Below are 19,142 nucleotides of genomic sequence, written 5' to 3'. Positions count from 1 at the left end.
TGTTTATTCATCTCTACAAAAGAACTAAAAGTAAATGCTGATGGCTCCTCTTACTTATACAGTATATTAAGAGTATCAATCAGAGGGCAATTCAAGAAAATGCCTAGCACTATCATCCTACAAAGAGCTCATAGAAAAGCTTGACAGAATATTTTTTAAAATCAGCAAATGGATTAAAGGAAAAAGAGCAAAACTACAGTCATTTAAAAGGGTCAGAACTTCCTGAAAATAATCAACCAAAAATAAGTATTGAACAGAACGGTATAATTCAAGATCATAACCAGGTAAACATGAATAGCCTGAAGATACAGAAAAATAATTTTAAACATTACATAAACCTAAAAATAGAATTACATGAGGTTTTTTAAATCTAAGAAAATAATAAAAGAACCTTTATCACAGCAAGATGAAAAAGTGGTTCAAATAACAGGATGATTTAAAAATTAGAGTATCAGGACTAAATAGAAATAAGAACTTGGATTAAAGTAAGAAAAAACAAATTAAATAAAATAGAACACCAAAACTCTTGAAAATGTATAAATAACAAAACAAAAAAATCACAATACTTGGGATATTTTAATCTTACAAACAGCAAAATTGACAATTGTGGTAGAGTGGTAAGCATTCTGTTTGAGAAAGAGTAATGATACCTTTCAGAATATAATATGCAAGACAAAACTTTCTAAATCAAGTTTTTAAGAGTATTACAATGAAAAATTCCTTATTATCTTCTTTGAGAAGTAAATTTGTTAATTATTAGGGTAACACAAATACTGCACGTAGAGTGCACAGCTCAGTGCCCGGCACATAGTACATTATTAGCAATAATAATTATTGTCAGCTTATTTAAGAATATTTAAGAAAAAAAGCCACTATACACCCTGATGAAATTAGTGGTGTCTATTAGGAAAGAAAATATCATCATCCTCTAATGGTTCCTACAGTACTGTGCATTACCTGTCAGAAGCCTAACAGTACACAATAATCCCAATAAACTAAATTCGCCTACCTCAAGAATAGAAACAAAAGTAAAATTACTTTTCAAAAGTCCAAAGGGTCACCCAATTTTCCCATGAAAAGCATAGAAATGTTAAGCAAGTTAACAACCATCTTCTACTACATTAATTAAAAACATAATTTTGGATTCACAGACCCCTTTAAGGGCACAAAATAGACTCTCATATAATTACTAGTAAAAGTTAGCTGTAAAAAGAAAACACTTTTTGTAGTGTTGATACAACCTAAGTTTTCTCTTTATTAAAATTTCAGGAAATCTCACCTAAAGTTATATAAGTAAGAATAATATCCCCAGCTTACATTTTGTGACTTATAAAACATTATTGTGCATTCTCACAATACATATGTGAACTAGGTATCCTTATTTTAATAATAAAGACGAGAAGTGTCTTGAGTGATGTAACTCAAAATCAATATAAATCTAGATGACACAAACCCAGCACTCAAATCCTGTCTTTGGGCCAGGTTATCCATCTGAAACTGTGGTATTACAAATTGTTTTTCCTAATTTCAACGATTTCCCAATTTCTTACATTTCTCAAATATATTTAGTTAACAGATTTATTTAAAAGGCTAATAATACATGTAAAGTATTTAGAATTGCTCCTCGCACATAGAAGATACTCAATAAGTACAACTGCTGTTAATGTTGTAATTGTTATGATCACTATCACCATAATTACTTCTTCCTTTTGAGTTTATACGTGAACTGTTCCAATTTACATCAATCTTTCAGAAGTGAAGTTCCAAACTGCTGGGCCATGATTCCAGTTACTTAGAGTAAGAAAGTTATAGGGAACTGACAAGAAATCTGAGTAATTTTACCGAGCAGAGATGTGTTTGAGTTAACAAACTTCTAAGATCCAAGTCTCAAAAGACGTTTTTACATCATTCTGACGCTTTCTTGGAAAACCATTAAACCCCAACATATGAGGATAAGAAGCAGAAGAGAAAATTAAAAAAAAAAAAAAAAAGAAAAAGAAAAAAGAAAAAGAAACAAATAGAAAAATCATTCTGGAGCATAAGACTCAGAAATAGGGCCCTTGGAAATGCTAAAGGAGAGTGTATCACAAAGACACATTTCATGGGAATACAGAACAGTGCAAAAGAGATGCCAAAAGGGACTCAGGAAAGGGAGGCAAAAGAGCATGGCTACTTTATTTATCCTCTTGCTTAGGATCTCGGTGACCGGCCTGAAGCCCTCTGCCATCATCTTCATTTAGTATGATAGAAAACTGGAAACATCCTGTAGTTCCATGACTACACATAAAGCCTGTCCTACAGTATTTAAGGTCATGAGCAAAAGAGGTTATACATTATTCTATTCTTTCCTGGAAGTAGGGAAGGGCTATAGCTATTGAAAGAGAGCCACTGCAAAGTGAGAGCTGAAAACTAGCAAAGAAAAGACTGGTGGAACTCAGTGTTATATGAATTCAATGTTATATGTTATAAAAAGGTCAGGCTAAACATTAGTTTCACCTAATTCAGAGGATGACAGAGGGTGGACTATCAGGAAATTTGATGTCATAAAAGATGGTCATTCTTGATTAAAGAATAATAATTTGGTTTGAGAAGATAACAGGAAATTACTATGCTATGCAGATTAAAGGGGCCATTCTATCTGATGATAATGCTACTATTATCGGATATAAGTGAAGGCTTTAAGAGTATTACATAAATTATCTTATTATATTAACAACCACCGCTTAATATGACAAACCTGTTAGCATTGCCAATTTACAGGTGAAAAAACTAAGTCTGGGAGAAGTTAAATGACTACTAAGGATTGGTTACTTAGCCTGTGGCAGAGCAAGATTCAGAGTGGACTCTAACTAAATTGACTAGTAAATCCAAAATGACCTGGGTTACATGAATTGGTGAAAATATTGGTGTTAAATCTGTAAGGCCATTAGAATCCGTTCATGGGAGGTTTAGATTAAACGTCCTTTTGAAAAAAGGCTATTTACATTCTCATCCTTATCTATATAATATACATATGCAAATATCACTTTAGCATAAGGATTTACAATTGGGGAAAAAATATGAATATTCTGTCTTGGGCTACCAAAAAGATATTTAGTTAAAACATCTTTTTAAAAAAATTGTGAACAAAAAGGGCTAAGTACTGTTACCAACGTGTATTGCTTTACTTTCCTCTCAGCTTTCATATTCGTATACTAGCATCCATGAACCCAACCAGAGCCTTTAATTCTGTGGTGCTAAAGCTTTTTAAAGAGGCCGATGAATCTTATTCTGTGCATCTCCACCACCTGCCTTCTTTCCCCACCCCGCAAGAGAAGAAAATAAACAAATAGCCTCTGTCACTTAAGCAACGTTGCCACTGTTAGGAGGTGCAACAACTATTTTGTGTCGGTTGAACAGCTCTTTTATCTAAATGACAAGTATAACAAACAGCCTGATCAGCATTTTTACTCAACCTTGGCTTTTAGGGTATTTCGTCGTAGGCTGCATATGACTGAAATGGTTGGGCACTTATCTTCATGCACTCTACATTTTATTTAATATTGTCAAGAAAAAACATTTCATTGGCACACTACTGTGGCTTTTAGAGTTAACAAATAAGCACTTCTGTTTTCATGTACCAGAGCAGTTTTTAATCCCTTGAAAACACACGTTCTTGCAAGTGGCATTAAATATACACTCACTATACTATTTCAATTTAACCAACACATCTTGGGAAAAAGAAAGTATTTCATTTTACTTATTGTGCCTATGTAGCATCTAAATCATTCCAAATGCTCACATTGGTAGATTTAGTAGCAATGCCTTTACACTTCTGTTTTTCAGTATGGTTCATATAGTGATTTTTACTACAGGTTTTTATCTGAGTTTGAGAAAGGCACATAAATTGATTAAAAGAATCTGATAATCCAATGTCAGTGTTGAGCTAAATATTAGAAGAACCCAAAAGACAATCTGAATAATCCAAGACAAACTGAAAAGAATGTCTTACATAATTATGAAAATGATAAACACCCAAGAGGCGCAATGCTGATATAACAAAACCTATTCATTTTCAAATAGAAACATTTAAAACCACTATAGTCAGGAGTTCAGGTCCAAGATGGAGGCTTCCCACAGACAAACCTAATCTATAACTGGATGTGGAACAATTCCCTCTGAAAGAAACCCAGAAACTAGCTGAACAACTCATACACATTGAAAAAAAAGAAAAAAAAACCTGTATCATAACAGGTAGGAAAGGCCGTGACACACTCCTGCCATACACGCAGCTATGATAAGGCAACACACATTTGGCAGGGAGGTCCCAACTCACAGCTTCCCTCTGAGTGAAGGTTTTGTACCCGGCATCTAGCACCCCGATATTTAAGACCTCTACCTGTGAGACACATCCCCAAAACACCCAGTTCTGAAAGCCCAAAAGGCTTGCACACATAAGACCCACAGAACTATAGCAAAAAAAGAAACAATTCCGACCAGACTCCAGAGGGCTTGCCTTGGCTCTAGCCCCGAAGCTCAGCAGAGGCGCAGACAGAAACTCCAATGGCCGTCTTTCCCTGACAAATGCTTGTTTGCATGCCATCACAGCTGCAGCCTGAGGGCCAGACTCTTAAGTTAGCACACCACACATTATAGGGATCCACAGTGATCCTCCTGAGACAGGGAGGCCAGAAGGCAGGATCCCCCTAGTCCCCCAAAGCCCTCTCCAAGTCACCCGAATGTCCCTGGAAGGAGCATGTACACACCTCTGGTATCTCGGCTTTCGCAGTTGTACCAAAGAAGATGCACCCCTTGATAGCCTGGCTTCGGTAACCAGTGGGGCTTCTATTGGCGGGTCCCACAGGACTATACCAAACAAAAAGGGTTCTTACAGGCCATCCCTCCAGGGCTCAGTGCAAAGGAGGCAGAAAGAAATGCCAGCTCCCAGCCTTTCCCTAACAGCGGCTGCCTAAGGAGCTGGCTTCCTATCAGCTGGCATTTACTCCTGAGACCCTCCTCTTTGGGACACTGACAGGTCTTGGTATCACCTCAACTACTCAGAGACACTAGTAACAAAGGAGGAGGCTGGGACAATCACAAACGTTTGAGAGATAGGATGTGATCTGCTGTTACTGAGGAAAAGCACAAAAATAACATCCACTTCCCCTAATCTTTATCTTACATGAATTAAAACCCTTAAGACGATGGGGAAGGAATACCAAACTCGCTCATCCCAGGGCCCAGGGATGAGGGAAAGTTATCCCTGCACGTGAGGAAAAGGTAGAAACAATGCCAATCTACCTCTGGGAGAGCGTTAGGAAACCTATATTACCCACAAGGCCCAGGGAAAGTTCTACTGCTTCTGGGATAGGGTGAAAGCAAAAGCCCTCTCACATAGGACAAGAGACAGAAAATCTCTATGGACCAGACTTCTACACGGATACAAAGGAGGTCTGCTACTATGGGAGGAGGAACAAGAAAAGCTGTCATACATGAGACCTGACAAAGACACAAGGCCGAGTTTGGATGCCATGTGGAACAGTACAGACAAGAACACTAAGAAGGCCCACCTGAGAGGACCCAACAGGGTCTGCTCAATACTGACACTGGACCAGAGAACTGAGGAGTTGCCCTACCCCCACCACAAGCCTTGCACTAAGTAACAAGCAAATAGCAATCTACTTCTGGAAAAAGGCAAGAAAGTAGAGACAAAAACTCCTGTGCAGCACAGGCACAGAGGGTCTACTAAAGGGTGGGGCAGGAGCAAAGAGAAAAATTCTCTAGGACCTCAGGGCCCACCGTACGGCCAAACTCAAAAGGAAGGATTTGAAATCTGTGTTGCACAGAAGGCGATAATGACAACAAATCCAACAGAGCTCATCTATTAACTAGACTGACTGAACTCCCCACACAGACTGCCTGCCATAAGAAGAGGCACCCACATTTCTGGGCATAAAATAGTATTCATATCCCATCGCCACTGACATTCAATCAAAAACTATGAGACACTTAAAATACTAAGGAAAAAAAAGACCCATTATGAAGAGATAAAGCAAGCAAAAGAACTAGTCTCAGAAAGAATACAGATGGTTAGAGGTATCAGACAGGTTATTTAAAATAAATGAAATTCACATACTAAAAGATCTAGTGGAAAAGGTGGAAAACTTACATGAATAGTTAGGAAATTTCAGCAGAGGTGGAAACTAAAAAAGAATCTAATGTAAATGCTTGAAAAAATATCATAGGTGAACAATTCTTTTGATCAGTTAGTGAGCAGACTGGACACAGCTAAGAAAGGAAGAAGTAAGAGATAAGTATTAAACTACCTCTCTTTGAAGGTAGTTTAAATAGAAATTATTCAAAATGAAGAATATGAACCCATGAGAAAACAAAGAGGACTGAGTAATCGAGCTATGGGGCAAAATCAAAGAGTCTAATAGAAGCATAATTGGAAACACAGGAGGAAAGAGACAAAAGAGCAAAAGAAATATCAAAGTAATGAATGAGCATTCCCAAAATTATTAAAAGGAAACAAATTACAGACTCAAGCAACTCTAAAATCTCAAAGCAGGAAAACAAAACAAATGAACAAGAGAGATCAGTCAAACTGTTGAAAACGTAAGACAAAGAAAAAATCTTGAAGACAGCTAGAGAAAAACAGAGAAACAATTTTTGTACAGAAAGAAAAAAAAAGAGAATAATGCAGACTTTTCAACAGTAACTCAGCCAGCCAGAAGACGGCAGCAAAGTCACCTTTAAAGTACTGAGGGAAAAAAGTGTCAATCTAGAATTCTATATTCAGTAAAAATAGTTTAGAAACAATGTGAACTATGATTTTCAGATTAAATTAAAATGATAGAATTAATTGCCAGAAAACATGCATGTCAAGAAATATGAATGAAAATTTTTAGACAGAAGGAATATACCAGATTGAAATGTATGTCCATACAAATAAAGATTACCAGACATCGTAACACTCAGGCTAAACATTAAAAAAAAAATCTTTTTTTCTTACTTTTATTGCTTTAAAAGATGGCTGCCTAAAGCAAAAATAGTAACAATGTATTTAGTTTATAGCATATTTAGCTGCAAAATTTTTGACAATAGCTCCAAATGCTGAAATAGAGAAAACAGAAGTATAATGTTGTAAGGTTTGAAAACTATACATGAAGTGGTATAATATAATTTGAAGATAAATTGTCATCAGTTAAAGACATGTTTCAAACACTTAAGAAACCACTAATTTTTTTTAAAAAATGAGGTACAAAAAATCAGCCATAGTGAAGATAAAATGGAATCATAAAAATACTCATTTACTCTAAAAGGCATATAAAGGCAGACAAGGTACAAAGAATTGATGTGAGGAATGAAAAACAGATAGCAAGAAGGTGCATTTAAACTGACTATATCAAAAATTACAACAATATAAATGGTCTTGACACCCCAGTTAAAATGTAGAGACTAGCTGTAAAAGCAAGAATGTATTATATGCTGTCCACAAAATATAAATTTAAAATATAAAGCCATAGACAGGTTTTAAAAATTGATGAAAAAATATATTGCAAGTAATCAAAATAATGCTGTCTTGGATATATTAATATCAGTAAAGGTAGACATTAGAACATGGATATTACCAGGTATAAAGAGGACCATTACATAAAGATAAAACAATCCATTTATCAAGAAAACATAACAATCTGATTGTGTATATACTGCATTAGCTTCCTACGGCTCCTGTAACAAAGTACCACAAACTGGGTGGCTTAAAACAATAAAAAATTATTGTACCACAGTTCTGGAGAAGTCCAAAATCAAGGTGTTGGCAGAGCCATGCTATTTTTGAAGCCTCTAGGGAAGGATCCTTCCTTGCCTCTTCTAGCTTCTTGTAGCCCAGGTGTTCCTTGGCTTATGGCAACATAACTCAAATTTCTGTCTCCATCACCACATGGCGTTGTCTCCTTTGATGTCTGTATTAACACGATCTTTTCATCTTCTGATAAGGACTCCAGACATTTTGAATTCGGGCCCACTCTAATGACCTCATCTTAACTAAACTACATCTGCAAAGACTCTATTTACAAACAAAGTCATGTCCGCAGTTTATGGGGGTTAGGACTTCAACATATCTTTTTGGGAGATACAATTCAACTCACAATGTATACCTGCCCCAAAAAATGTTGAATACACAAAACAAAAAGAAAACACATAAACAAAAACTGATAGAAATGAAAAAAGATAGACAAATCTAAATTACAGTTGGAGACTTCTACACTCATCTCTCAGTAATCAATAGAAGCAGTCAATCAGTAATGATATGGAAGATATAAATGATACTATCAACCAATTTTACCTAACTGATATGTATAGAACACTTAACCAAACAACAGAATATGTATTCTTTTCAAGTGCATATCAACCACTTACATATGTGTATATATATGTTTATATATACATATATTAATATAAGCATATATATATATCAATATATAGCATACATTGATATATAATACATATATGTAAATTACATATATACATATGTAAATTGTCTTGCAATAAACCTACAGTCTGCTTCAAGTGACCAGAGTCTCTAGTTGGGAACAACTGCCACATCTTTACCTTCCTTTCCAACAATAAAACTACAATCATTTACACTGGGGGTGCCAAAAAAATGTATACAAGTGGACACTTTGGTCAACGTTGGTCAAGCAGTTCTCTATAAACAGAAGTGTCTGGACGCTGATGGTATCCACTTTGAGCACCTCTTGTAATTGCAGAAGTCAAACGTGACTTATATTCATCTTCTGCTATGGTATATGTTGAGTATTACAATTTTAATATAGTTTTCCTTTCTTAAAATGTGTATACATTTTTTGGTACCCCCTGTATTTTTAACAATGACTTATCTTTACCCCCTTTTTATCCTAGTTTTTGTACTACAAATTTCTAAGCCTAAATGTAAGATCTCATATTATATCTTTGTATTTAAATATATTATGTTTTTCGTTCTAACAGAATGATTTACAATTTTGTTTTAATTACTGAAAAGCAAGCTATATGATCAAATATGCAATATTAGAGAAACTGTCAAATAAATCAGGGCCTAGGAAAGAATCCTAGAAAGATGCTCTAAAGAGGGTGATACCTCATGTTTATAAAGGACACTAAACAATAGGGTTTAAATGTTTTGAACAGTTCTTAATGCTACTAATGTCTTTTAATCACTTTGTCTATATTTCAGAAAGGTAAAACTCAGACTTTCAAAACATTTGCTGAGATATGACACACTAGATCTATAATTCACCCATCTTGTTAACCTGATCAAAACTAGTATTTGTTTTTGTTGTTTTATTTCTTAATTCTAGTTGACATACAGAAAAACTTATATTTTTAAAGTAAATAAGTTAATGTAGTTTAACAGAATATATTTCTCAGTAAAACTCTACCAATTTTCTTTCCTTCCTACATTTAAAAAATGGTAACTATTTAATTGTCTATTCCAGTTTACATATTGGGCCAATGATAACTATGGTTTTTGTTTTCAGAGTTCACCCTTTCTCCATTTTCAAAAACTTGGTTTACATTATAAATTGTGGACTCATAATAAAAAGAAATCCTTTTATGAAAGTGAGATAATATATAACTTTTGTTTCTGGCACAGTCCTTAGAATAATGTCCACAAAAGGTGCCCAGCAAATATTTAATAATCAATTATTTGAACGAACACATTCATTGAATATAAATAGGCTACTACAAACAGGTATTTATGCTCAGTAAGTCTGCTTATTCAAATAAATGGACTTTGAAAATACAAAATTGGACAGGAACGTGAACATGTGACAAGAAGATAAGTTATTTACACTATCCACTGTAAAAGGCATACTACATATTCACATAAAATAAGTTCTGAATATCACAGGGAAATATAAGAACAAGAAGTTGACAGATACAAGTATATAAAGAAAGCTACAAAGGGATGCAGGTTTTTTAAATGTCTTCTTACCACATTTACTCTATTTATTTACACACACACACACACACACACACACACACACACACATATGTATATATGCCTGAAATCAGAAGTGTAGTAACAGTACTTATCAAACTTAAAAAAAAAAAAAAATTCTAGATGATTTGAAATCATTTTTATGTAAATTCATGGAAAGTATATATGTTCCCTACTCTGAATCTACCCAAATTACAACCAGCACTAAACTAAGAAAATAGGAAGTATTGTGGGATAAAATTGGTAATGCTATGTAAATAAAATAATTCATTGATAAATAATAATAAATGGTCACTCCACACCACAGTAACTCAGGATGATTAGTGAATAAATACTTACTTTGAGAAGGATTACTGACTGGCAGTGTGTTGCTGGTATATGTCAAGATTATTCATCACCCTGACAGTAATATTAACCACAATACATTCAGTTACTTCAGTTTATCAATTTCTGACTAACGTTAAAAAACAATGTCATTGAAGGCTACTTAAATAAAGTGGAAGGTTAACCTCTGCTAGAGTCAGGTAGAAACTTCTGCTAGAAGGTAACTTCTAGTAGAAAACCCTATCTGATATACAGACTGCTAATATTTAATAAGTGTAAATTTTTCAAAAGTCACACAGAGAAAACTGTTTCCGTAATTTAAAAACAAAACATCAGCAAATCCTCTAAATGAACATATCTCCTCCACCTACCCTTTCCCTCTCTTCATATATATATAGTCACACTTTGTTGAACTTAATTTTAAATTCTGGGCAAAGAGTTGCATAGCCACATTTTAAACTAAATAAAATCACACTGAACAAGTAATAATTTAAAGTTTAAAAAGGTCAGCGTACCCACGAAAAATTTTCTTCAGTGTTATATAAATACTATATAATACAATAAATATATTATATAGTTTGCTATATAGGAACCCCAAATTAAATAACTTGCTAAAGGTCCCTTAGCATAAATGGAGGTAGACTGACACAAGTCTATCTAAATCTTTAATTTCCTATTCTGGTCCTCTGATTTTATCTTTCCAGGATATTTTCCCATATCATTCTGATGTTCCTTTTAGAAAATATCTGCATGTACATTCTACATATTCTACATTCTATAGCATCACTTTTTTTTCTATTAATAGTTTTATTGCTGTAGGGTATTTATTCTTGTTTTGTTTTTAAGGCTTCTTCTGTTTCCTAAATTGCCTGTTACTCTTCTGGTTTATTCTTCTTTTATTTTTCTCTTTTTCGTCTTTCACATTGGAGACTCTCTTTACATTTGCTAACACTTGGTTGTGCCTCCATTTTTAAAAGTGAAGCAGGAAAGAGTGGAGTGAATTCCATGGAGCATCAGCAGCACTTGAACTAGCAGACTTCAGTGAAGGGAAATCAAGTGAACTCACATAGAATCCCCAAATTTAGTAGTTTTTAGATGCTTCCTCTTGAACCAGTCAATATGCCCGGACTAATATAAGCTTCTGTCTTACAGGGTGGGGCTGGTAAGCCTGCCTGCCAGAATTCTGATAGCATGACAGCAGAGAGGTCTGGGGGCCTTCACCATTCAGTACTTAAAGCTTTTAGTTAATCCTCCTGTTTTCCATTCCTTACCTTCAACCTTCCTTTTGCTGTTCTTGGTATTCTCAAATCAGAAACCCCTGGTACAATTTTTCCAAAAAGTAAACCTCACGTCTTTTGCCCAGATAAAGGGAGGGAACAGTTGGATTTTTGAAAGAAGTGGATATAAATGCAAGTATTCAATCTAAAACATTTTTTCTGGTTATAGTACCTAAAATCCACCAGTTCATTGACAAGGACAGATCTGAGATCAAATCCTAGCCTTAACACTTGGAAATGTGTGACCTTGGAGAGTTCCTTAACCTAACCACATCTTAGTTTTCTTATCTATAAAATACAGATAATAACACATTCCTTACAGTGTTGTTGAGGGAATTAAACGAGAGAGCATATGCAAGATGTCTGTTACAGTGGAAGGCATCTACCAGAGCTTCTCTCACTACCCGACAAAGAAACGCTAAACTAGCCCAATACCATTCTTCTGCGTATTAGAAGGTAAATTTCCCAAGACCAGGGAATGCAATTTATACCCAAATCCCTAAAATCAATGTGGATATAACAGCATCCATATATGATGCCTAGATTAAAATATTTTAATGTATTTTGTCAGCTAATAAAAATATCCAAGTGTGGGGTAATTTTTAATTTCTTTTTGTGCATTTGTATTTTACTTAAACACTTTAAGATCCATTACTTACTTCTGTCATATCGTAAGGTGTTTTTTTTAAGTCTGAATTCCTTTAGTTTGACTAAAGCCCAATAAATAGAAAAACAAAGTGAAAGTTATAACACCTATCATATTTAAACAATATTGCCCTTCCCACCAAAAAAGAGTGTTCTTTTCCCTCTGTGACATCTAGATAGTATATTGATTCCCGGTATATCTGTTACAGAACAGACTAAAAGGACTGGCATTCGTCAGAAACAGCACTTAAAACTTAAAGAGATAAAGAAGTGTTGTCTGATCAACAACAGTTAAATGTCGGTAGTCAATTCCAGGTCAAGATGCATGCTGTATATTAAATGTGTGTGTTAGGGAGAAATATCTCACATATAAAAACACACAACCAAATGGTAGGAGATAAATGAAAGACCAAGAGAGAAACTCACCTACTTTTTCTTTAAACAAAGAGAGAAAGAGAGAGAGAGCGAGAGAGAGAGAGAGAGAGAGAGAGAGAGAGAGAGAGAGAGAGAGAGAGAACACAAAACACTAAGGACAAACAACTGCAACTCATCAGCAAGGAAATAAATTCAGGAGAGCTTTGTCACTTAGTTCTTTTTAGTTATCTCAGAATTTACTCAGAAACACATCCAGACTAGGGCAATGGAAGCTGCTAGTTTAATGGTGTGGATGGTACAGCATTGTAACATGGGTTTAAAAAAAAAAGAAACTGATTTATTGGGGCCAGGACCAAAATTTAAAATTCAGTTTGAAGATCTGATGAAAGTAAACTTTGCTCAGATGCCTCCTACACTGCAAGTCAGGAGGAATCAGGAGATCCCAGGGCAGGTTCATTTCCCCCCCAGCGTTTACTTTTCTTGTTTCTACACCAGGAACCAAAATAACAGCTCACATCATGCTTGTACTCTACAGCTGAAAAACGGATGATTTTTCTTTTCCTTCTACCTCAAATTCTCTCTTCCAGTATTTTCCTTCATTTTAAGAATGTGAACTCTAATTATTAAAATATAAAATGCTTGCTTATACTTTGGCCATTCTTGCCCCACCCCCACTCAATTTTCAGTTTATTGTTTAGTAGGATCGTAGCTACCTGATTTCATTATTTCAAATCTCCAGAAACTGAGAGTCTCTGGCCAACAATATTAATCAATAAAGAATCAATAAGTGGAAAAATAAAATGAAAACTTGAATAATAACATCAGGAACTCTCTGGTTTTAACCAAACATTCAGCTTTTTCATAAAACAGGCTTAGTCAAAAAAGCTTGGAGCGTGATCTGGGACAAACACACCAAGAGTAGCCAATTTAGAAAAGCTTTCTTTTTTCAAGCAATAGAATGCTGGGTGTATTTTACCACGTATTTCAGCATGAGGGGTGAAAGGCAACTTAATAACATTAAAACAGATTCAGCAATTGATGCCAAAAGTAGAAGAGGCAACATAGCATATTGCAGTGTTTCTCCAACTTTCTGGAGCAAAACTCATAGAAAGAAAGGTCACTTTAAATCATAACCCACATGTACACACAAACGCACACACACCCCTTAAGCAGAAGATTCACACTGGAAACACACTGATATTTTCTTTTTTTATGTAATGCTATGTATGCTATCTAACCATTTTTTAAAAATGCTAGTTGTGAACTGCACTGGTTTGGTGTTTAAATTCTGGTTCTAACAACTAGCTGTGTAGTTGTGTGCAACTTGTATAACCTCATGGTGCCTCAGTTTCTGCCTCTGTAAAAGACAATTAGCTATCGTAAAAGGTCTTTGTGAGGACTAAAAGAGTTAACACAAGTAATATGCTCATACTGAGCTCAGAGCCTGATATACATACAGTAAATCTCAGTAAATATTAGTTAGCAATAATAAACTAGGATGTTTCTACCTCCTGAAATCCATAGCTAAGGTTTCATTTGCAAATGAATAGGTATCAACTGTATTTCAATCTAAGAACATACTTTTTAAAAAAATATGTATCCAGATTATAGTACATATACTATATATATTTAATATGCCAAAATAACTATGCGGATGATTAGAAAAGAGATCACTGTGTCACATTATCTTGTTTTTCCTCTCTTAGAAATTTGGTTTACACAACCAATCTCCCCACTAAGGAAAAATAAATAAATAAATCAGAGTAGCAAAGAAAATCTTCCTAGCCTACAAAGGAAGCACTGAAACACTTAGCCATCGTAATTTGTTATTATGGTATGACATTTTGTAAAGATATTCCTGCCCTGATTATAATTTCTTATAAAGAAAGGTCATAAAGAAAATGTTGATTTTTATTTCTTTCAAAGACGTTGTCAAAATATAAAAATCAATGTGTATTTATAAAATATGGATTAGTGTCACTCCAAATTCTATGCATGGTTAGATCTGTCTCCTCATCAGTCAGAATTCTAGACTAGTGATGAAACAACTGGGAAAGTGGAGGGGAAAAAAAAAAATCAACTTCGAAATTGATCCCAACTTTTTTTCAGCTTTGAAAGAATAATTTAAACTATTATGACAGATGAGGCATTGTTAGTACAAGAAAATATTTCATTTTCATCAGATTTTCAGACTAAAAAGGATTTGATTTCCTAAAAGAGTAACAATTCTAATTTGTGATTCTTATAAATGTTGTACACGAAATAAAATTTTATAACTTAGAGACTTTTTTACATCATTCTATTCAGACTTTTTCTTTTCTCAAAGAATGATCAGATAAACATACATCAATTCGGCTTCAGAAAGAAAAATCCCTGTGCAACAAGGAAAAGATTGCCAAATAAAATTGTAGTTTTGTGTCAAAGCTACTAAAACTCCCTCTGAAAAACCAGTGTTAGGGAAATTAAAGGGACATAAATATGCATAAATAATTCAATATATTTTAAGGCTATATCATCTATTTAAGAATGGGGATAAGATCTGTTCATGCTTTAAATTAAGCTTTACACATAATGTTTTCTGCCATTTCACGAGTTTATTTAAAAAAATAGTGATATTTGCTAAGTGTATACTATGGGACAAATTTTAACTCTAGTATAATGGTTACTCATGCAGCTACAGCTTATTTCATGTACAAGATGCATTCCTGAAAATATGTGTATAAACAGGTATTTGAAAATTGAATCACACTGTCAACATTATGCAGACTTTAATACCAACAGGAATCAGATACTTTTATATGGTAAATAACTAGCACTATTTTATATGTGCAAAGTACAATTTTCGAGTATTTGATATATTTTATTATTTCACTAAAAATAATGTAGTTAATTCCAAACTCACTTATTTCCATCAATATTTAATGAAAACAATTAGCATTAGTAAAATTCCATTTTCGTGACCCTGAATGACTTTTGTAGCATTTGTGCTACTGCTGCTTTGTAAAAAAGGAGATATTAGCTAAGAACTTCGTGGTTGAGTGTTAGAGCTCCCCACTTCTTCGTGGCCCTGCTAATTGCACTACTGCTCACTATTCAAGTGTGTACCCTTCAGTTTTTGTTAACAGCACTCTCCTTCCTCAGCCAAAAGAACAAATCTTTCACAATATAAAAATGGATACAATTAAAGGCACTAAATCACAAAAACGGTATTTTTATGTCTTTGTACAGCGGATATGAACATACATGGATACAGATTAATATAAGTAATTCTTGTTTTGGTTTTGAAGCCAGGCTCTCCCCCTTTTTCTTTTTAATCTAACAAAAAAGTACTATTGGTCATCTAGTGGGGCATAAAACAATAGCCTTGTTTATCATATATAGAAGATAAGTTGTAAAGGCATTAGTTAAAACAGTATTTTACCCACCCAACAAAAGTATTTGGCAAGTTTCTTACAAACATCTGTAACAAATAAGTTCAATTTTAATAAAGGATTGTTTAGCTGGCAAATAGTCTTTAACAGTATTTTGCTAATATTATTTCCAGGAAATCTCATAAAGAAAACATCATATAAACTACATTAAAAAATGTTTTGGAGGCTTTCTTCTGGTCAGGTAAGATATTTAGTGGGATAGAGAACAAAAATGAGAGTTAGAGAATGGCGACAGTTGGCAAGGAAAAGTGGTGTGAGGAGGTTAAGAGGCTTAGGGGAGCTCTTGCTCAGAGACAATGATGGCAGAAGACAGAAATACGGCCTCAGCAGAAATATCCAAATGGCCTCCCACTTATCACCATTAGTAACTGTTCCATCAAGACAGAAACATGTACGCTGTCCACAATGCATCTTACTACCCACTGCATCTTGAAGAGCCTACAAAAGAAATCCTCTAAAGCATAAAAAAAGTCTTAATAAACTAGTATGTGCTTAAACAGAAGTCCAAACTGAAAGAGTCAGTTAAGGAAAAGAAAAAAAAAAGGCAGTTCTAGAATTCTAGAATATTTATTTAAATCTAATTTATTTTGTAAAGCAAATTTTACCTTTTAACAAATTAATGAAAAGTTAGATTTCTAAAAAACTTTTATATACCTAAAATTCAAATACTGGAGAGAGTAGAATATAATAGCCTGAGAATTAAATAGCTGTCCAGTTTTTTGTTACTGACCTATTGCATGGCTTACTACACAAGTCAAACTAATTTATTATAGTTCTCATTTATTAGACCAGAGAATTCTATACATTCAAGTGAAATACTGCAGGGTCTTAGAACTAATGTACCTACAAGTAAGTAAGGATTTCCTTTAAAAAAAAAAAAAAAAAGCAAAAGTAGAAACGAAAACAAAACAAATATTTATCCATTTATGATTCCTCATAATCACCTGGGAAATTCTGATCTGCAGCTAACCTAATAGTAGATGAAGGGAAGTGTCTCATTATAGAATGATTCCCATGCAATACTTACCAAACTAATCTAGGCATTCAATATTAATGTCTGCTAACATCACAAAAGAAAGTAAGGCAGATACTACATGCCCTTGACAGAAGAACATAAAAAACTTCCTACAAAGCAGTCTTGCCCAAAATATCTAATCTGAATTCTATCAACCTTTGGAACCAACTACCAACTTATAAGAAATATAGATGACAAAGGAACCTGTTAGACTATACACAGGGATGCAATAAGCAAACTCCATATGTTTTTTCAATACGTTAGACAGAAAAAAAGATGGAAGAGAAACCTATAGAATAAAGACTTAAGAGATGTATCAGCTGATCACAATATGTGGTCCTTAGTTGCATCCTCACTTGAATAAACAAATTAAAAAGAATTTTGAAAGTTGTAATTTAATTGAAAATGTGATACCTACTGGGAATTTGATATTTAAAAAATTAAGAAATTATTGTTAATATTTTAGGTTTACGAATGGCGAATGGTACTACAGTTGTGCTTTAAAAAGAGACCTTAGTTTATAGAAGCATATATTGAAATATTTATGAATATAATGATATCTAGGATCTGCTTCAAAGTAACATGGGAAGGAGGCAAGAAAATGAGAGCAAAGATAAAACATGAGTAACCATGAGCTGTTAATTGTTGAAGCAGGCTGATTGGTAGATGGGAATTTATTATGCTATTTTGTCTACTTTTATGTAGACTTGAAATTTCCATAATAAAGAGCTAAAAAGAAAAAAAGACGTATAAACTTTATTGTATATCACAAAATGATGATTCAGGAAATTCTCTTTATTGATAATCCAGGATGGAAAAGGAAAAGTCTTGAAGAATAGCTGAAGACATGGGAAAATACTTACAGAAAGTTAAATAAAACGTGTGTGTGTGTGTGTGTGTGTGTATGTTTGTGCGTGCACATGAGCGCATGCATGTGTGTGCGTGCACACATATATAAAGTGTAATTATTCGTTATTGATATGTGGTAAATTAACGGTAATTTTTGTTTTCTTATTTACATGTTTTACACTTAAAAATCTAATACAGTTAATATTAATATTTTATAACTTAGGGAAAATGTCACATATATTTTACTTAATTAATTTAACACTTATTGCATGGCAAGTCCTGTGTTAGGCATGGGAGAAAAAGTGAACAAGAACTCTATCATATGGAACTTAGTTGGCGAGAGAAGAAGAACCCAACAAGTAAGTAGCAGCAGATGTAAAATGCAGGATATTTCAGGTGCTCTGAAAGAAACAGAGAGCAGAATAGCAAGGAAGGAAGGTAGTTAGTAATGGTCTCTGAAGAGGTGACCTACAGCAAAGAGTCAGCCACTCACAAAATAGGGAGACAAACATTAAAAACAGAGAAAGCAAAGCTCTGAATTGGGAAAGATTTATTTTCTATTCAGTAATAAGACAAGAAAACTTTAAGCACTGGATTTACGTGATTCAAAATTAGATTTCGAAGGATTCACTTTGTTGTAGTGAGCAATGGATGAAATACGGGCAAGAGGTAATAGGGAGGTCAGTTAGGAGACCTGGAGTAGGGTTACTTGTCCGTTTATAACAGTATTGCTGAGAAGTTTCCCTGTCTCCTTTATAGGTTTTATCAAATACTAACACCCTTAGAAGTTGCGTTGATATTTGAGAATAATGTCTTCTTAAATGTATGTGGAAAAAAACATATAACAATATTTTTAATTGCCATCAAGTTTTCATGCACAGTACATTTTTCAATTTTCAATTTTAAAAACCTGAAAATTCATTTAAAAGATAAATATATTAAAGCTACAATTATATTTTAAAAGATCAGTAAAAACAAATGTGAAAATTAAAAATAATTAAATATATTTTGAAATGCAAGACAATTATATTTCAGGTGAGAAGTTACCTTGGATAAATCTCTGAAGTTACTTGGCAAGGTGAGGTCCAATTCTTCTGATTCATAATTAGTGATGACCCATGGAAACACTGGGTACTGATTTAAGTCATTGTAAGTCCGTCCTGGGAGGGGGGGGGGGGAAACGTCATTTAATCTATAATAATGAAATGGTAAGCAGATTCAGAAGTGTAATTTACTAACAA

General features: G+C 34.0%; 1 protein-coding gene across 2 annotated transcripts in view; it reads right to left on the bottom strand.

The window, feature by feature from the left end:
• LRBA (LPS responsive beige-like anchor protein) overlaps nucleotides 1-19,142 on the bottom strand; it is a 561,748-nt gene that overhangs the window by 148,330 nt on the left and 394,276 nt on the right. For both annotated transcript variants that reach the window (XM_019722880.3, XM_019722903.3), the window contains exon 44: nucleotides 18,949-19,061. In XM_019722880.3, the coding sequence (XP_019578439.3) occupies nucleotides 18,949-19,061 (113 nt within the window). The remainder of the gene's footprint in view (nucleotides 1-18,948; nucleotides 19,062-19,142) is intronic.

The sequence above is a fragment of the Rhinolophus sinicus genome, chromosome 15 (genome assembly GCF_057876585.1).
Source record: "Rhinolophus sinicus isolate RSI-liver-muscle chromosome 15, RSI-T2T, whole genome shotgun sequence".
In the NCBI taxonomy this organism is placed as follows: Eukaryota; Metazoa; Chordata; class Mammalia; order Chiroptera; family Rhinolophidae; genus Rhinolophus; species Rhinolophus sinicus.
Note: the sequence above shows the minus strand (reverse complement) of the source record. Positions and strands in the feature narration are given on the sequence as shown.